This window comes from Suricata suricatta, chromosome 11 (genome assembly GCF_006229205.1).
Source record: "Suricata suricatta isolate VVHF042 chromosome 11, meerkat_22Aug2017_6uvM2_HiC, whole genome shotgun sequence".
Classification (NCBI taxonomy): domain Eukaryota; kingdom Metazoa; phylum Chordata; class Mammalia; order Carnivora; family Herpestidae; genus Suricata; species Suricata suricatta.
Genome location: NC_043710.1, coordinates 10,344,084 through 10,348,044, shown reverse-complemented (window position 1 = coordinate 10,348,044; position 3,961 = coordinate 10,344,084). Strand labels below are relative to the sequence as shown.

The window sequence follows — 3,961 nt, the reverse complement described above, 5'->3', positions numbered from 1 at the left end:
TCGAACCCACGAACATGAGATCTGACCTGAGCTGAAGTCAGAGGCTTAACTGACTGAGCCACCCAGGCACCCCTGCTCTATTGTTTTCAACAGTGCCCTTTCGGTGTATCTTGAATTGCTCCACAAAAGATATGCAGTGAAAATCAAGTTCCCTTAAGTTTTTTTAAATGTTTATCTATTTGAGAGAGAGAGAGAGAGAGAGAGAGAGAGAGAGAGAGAGAGAGAGAGAGAGACAAGAGTGTGAGCAGAGGAGGGGCAGAGAGAGAGGAAGACAGAATCCAAAGCAGGCTCCAGGCTCCAAGCAGTTGGCACAGAGCTTGATGCAGGGCTCAAACTCACAAACTGTGGGACCATGATTTGAGCCAAACTGGGACACTTAACTGACTCAGCCACCCAGTATTCCCCACCTCCGACTTCACACCCCCCAACCCCAAATCAAGCTCCTTTAAAAAGGTAGTTCTAGATGCTCTGCATCACTCATCCTTAGGGAAATACAAATCAAAACCACAATGAGATACCACCTCACATCTGTCAGAATGGCTAAAATTAACTCAGGAAACTACAGGTATTGGCCAGGATGTGGAGAGAGGGCAACACTTGTGCACTGCTGGTGGGAATGTAAACCCGTGCAGCCACTCTGGAGAACAGTATAGAGGTTTCTTGAAAAATGAAAATAGAACTACCCTACAACCCAGCAATTACAGTACTAGGTATTTATCCAAAGGATACAAAAATGCTGATCTGAAGGGGCACATGCACCCCAGTGTTTATAAGCATTGCTATCAACAATATTATGGAAATATTATGGAAACAGCCCAAACATCTATTGACTGACAAATGGATAAAGATGATGTGGTATATGTATACAATGGAATATTATTTGTTGATCAAAAAAAACAATAAAATCTTGCCATTTGCAACAACGTGAATGGAACTAGAGCATATTATGCTCAGCAAAATAAGTCAGAGGAAGATAAATATCATGATTTTACTTGTATGTGGAATTTAAGAAGAAAAACAGATGAACATAAGGAGAAGGAAAGGAAAAATAAGATAAAAACCATAAAAGACTCAAAAACAGAGAACAAACTGAGGATTGCTGGAGAGGCCCTCGGTGACGGGATGGGCTAAACGGGGGATGGGCATGAAGGAGGGCACTTGTTGGGGTGGGCAGTGGGTGTTTGGGTAAGGGACGAAACACGAAATTCTACTCCTGAAACCATTATTACACTACATGGTAACTAAATTTAAAAATAAAAAAGAAAAGAAAAGAGATAGTTCCCTGCCAGTATTTGAAATTTGTTCTGGCCCCAGGCAGGCTTCTCCTGTTCCATTTTCCCACTGGGGAAATTTTCCCTCATTTTCCCTCGATTTTCCCCCGTGAAGCTCGCCAGTGTCTGGTTTAGCATATATCTCCAGCTGATCTCCTGATGTGGTTTCAATTGCCCTTCACTGCAGTCTACACTGTTTTTGAGAGAACCTTTAGGTTTCACCTTCACCCTCTGTTTCAGATGAAGTTGCTTCCTCTACTAGGTATTTACCCGAGGGACACAGGTGTGCTGTTTCAAAGGGGCACATGCACCCCAATGTTTATAGCAGCACTATCGACAATAGCCAAAGTATGGAAAGAGCTAGAAGGTCCGTTGATGGATGAATGGATAAAGAAGATATGGTATATAGATACCATGGTATATACATACAATTACTCGGCCATCAAAAAGAATGAAATCTTGCCATTTGCAACTACGTGGATGAAACTGGAGGGTATTATGCTAAGCAAAATTCGTCAGTCGGAGAAAGACAAATATCGTATGACTTCAGTCATATGAGGACTTTAAGATACAAAACAGATGAACATAAGGGGAGGGAAGCAAAGAGAATATAAAAACCGGGAGGGGGACAAAACATAAAAGACTTAAATATGGAGAACAGAGGGTTGCTAGAGGGGTTGTGGGGGGGGGGCTAAATGGGTGAGGGGCATTAAGGAATCTTCTCCTGAAATCTTTGTTGCACCATATGCTAATTACCTTGGATGTAAATTAAACAAAAAAAATTTTAAAAAGAAGAGAAAAGAAAATCGAAAAAAATGAAGTTTGCTTTCTTCGGGGTGTGATTTGGAGACCTCTGTTCTCTGGTCTACTACTCCCTACCCCCAGGCCAAAAAAAAAACCTCTGTGAATCGTAGCTCTGGTGCTGGGGTATAGGGATAATGACATGCTTCTTTATGAGCGACACCACTACTTTAGGAGCTAAGTGCCCAGTGGGGTAGAGTAACAGACTCAGGTCCCCCTAGCTTGCCTCTCACAGTATGGAACCCAACGCATGAGCTGGAGGAGGGCGGTCAGGACCCGGTATTCTCAGCAGTGCAGAGGAAGAGCCTACATCCACAAGGGGTGGGGGCTGAGAAGAAAGAAGGAGCCCCGAGTCTCAGGCACACTCACCTGGAACTTAGCCTCACACCAGGTAGTTGGGGGCAGGCTGACAAATGTTGAGGTCCTGTCCCCCCGTCAGGAGGATGGCCCTCTGAGTGGGGGCTGGGAAGGGTGACAAAAGAAGCCTTTTGTAGATCCAAATACCACAGATTCTTGCTTTTTGTCCCTGCATGCTTGTTGATTTGTCTTCAATAAAGAGCATTCACTTGCTCTAGGACCATTTACAGACACATTAAGTGCTTCTTAAGAATTTTTGCCAGTTTGCCTCAGGAGAGCTCTGTAAACCTCCTCACACCGTCGTGCTGGAAGGAGAACTTCTAAACCACGTTTTAAGTAAGATGTTACCTCCACTGTGTATTTTATTGATCTTGTGTTTATAGTGTTCAACACTACCAACGTGCCACCCAGCACCCCTATCTTGGTCACTCCCTACACTGCAGTAATTAAACTAATATTGAAGGATTCAGAGTCTAGTTTTGTCCCTTCTTTCCTCCTGCCTGGGGAAGGGTGCTCAAATGATTAAAACACGAATTCTCCTTGGTATGAGGTCCGAAAATATGTGACTGGGGGAATCCCACCGTCTTCTGTCACCCATGCAGAGTGCACAATTATGCAGTCTATTTCTTACTCAGTAGTCCAATGAAAGAAAAACTTTCCCCTAATCACCTTTATTACAAACAAGAACAAATAACATTATGGGTTTCCTGGGAAATACAGCCAGAAGAAACTTATTTACCATAACAGGCAATTCCTTAGGAAACCATGAGGATACAGGGAAGGGGGACAGGACAGCAGGAAGGTGAAATATCACATAACATACCTCAGAGCCAGCCACTTTCCCGGGGAAGCAGATGCAGTGCACCAGAGCCCCACCCCTGCCCAGGCTCTTTTATCTCCAGAGTCGAGGCCCTGTCTCCACATCCCAGAATTTACTCAGGACCCCCCACCCCCACCCCACCAGGTGCCCCTCAGAATTTTGAAGAAGAGTGAAGAGCAGTACATACCTGGTTCGTTCCAGAACACAGAGGTGGGGGGCCCAGAGACTCTTGAGGTGTTGGCTTTCTTCCGTGTCTGGCACAGACTGAGTCATCACGTGGGGGATCAGATCTACACTCTGATCTCGGTGAGGCTCCCCGTTTGCTGTACTTCCACACCCACTACTTTCCAGATAAGTGGTTGTGATGTGTTGAGTTGATGCTTATCAAATTTCACGGCTCAGAATCAGGAGCATTCTAGACTATTCCTTTACTTGCCACTCCCTCAAATTCCATGTCCTTCCAAACTGCTGTCTAAACCTCTCTTCACCACCTCCTCATCAAGAAACTAAAATGAGTCCCTCATCGGCAGTCTCCACCCGAATCTATGCCTCGTCTGTATCATCTCCTCAGACACACCTTTGAGGAACACGGTACCGGGGAGCATTGACAGTAGTTGTCAGTCTGCTACCACATCTCCTGTCTCTTGTTCCGAAAAAATTTACAAAAATACATATGGACAGATGGGATTTTAGAAAGTTGGTGAAACAGGTT

General features: G+C 44.6%; 1 protein-coding gene across 7 annotated transcripts in view; it reads right to left on the bottom strand.

Moving 5' to 3' along the window:
* LOC115272035 (membrane-spanning 4-domains subfamily A member 3-like) overlaps positions 1–3,556 on the bottom strand; it is a 15,596-nt gene extending 12,040 nt beyond the window's left edge. For 6 of the 7 annotated variants that reach the window (XR_003900209.1, XR_003900210.1, XM_029915037.1 and 3 more), the window contains exons 1-2: positions 3,437–3,556; positions 2,442–2,534 (exon numbers count right to left, since the gene is read on the bottom strand). Coding sequence is in view for 5 of the 7 variants with exons in the window: in XM_029915037.1 (XP_029770897.1) it covers positions 2,442–2,534; positions 3,437–3,522 (179 nt within the window). In the remaining 2 variants the exon portion in view is untranslated. The remainder of the gene's footprint in view (positions 1–2,441; positions 2,535–3,436) is intronic. The other variant, XM_029915040.1, reaches the window with a different exon arrangement.
* Positions 3,557–3,961: the final 405 nt, after the last annotated feature.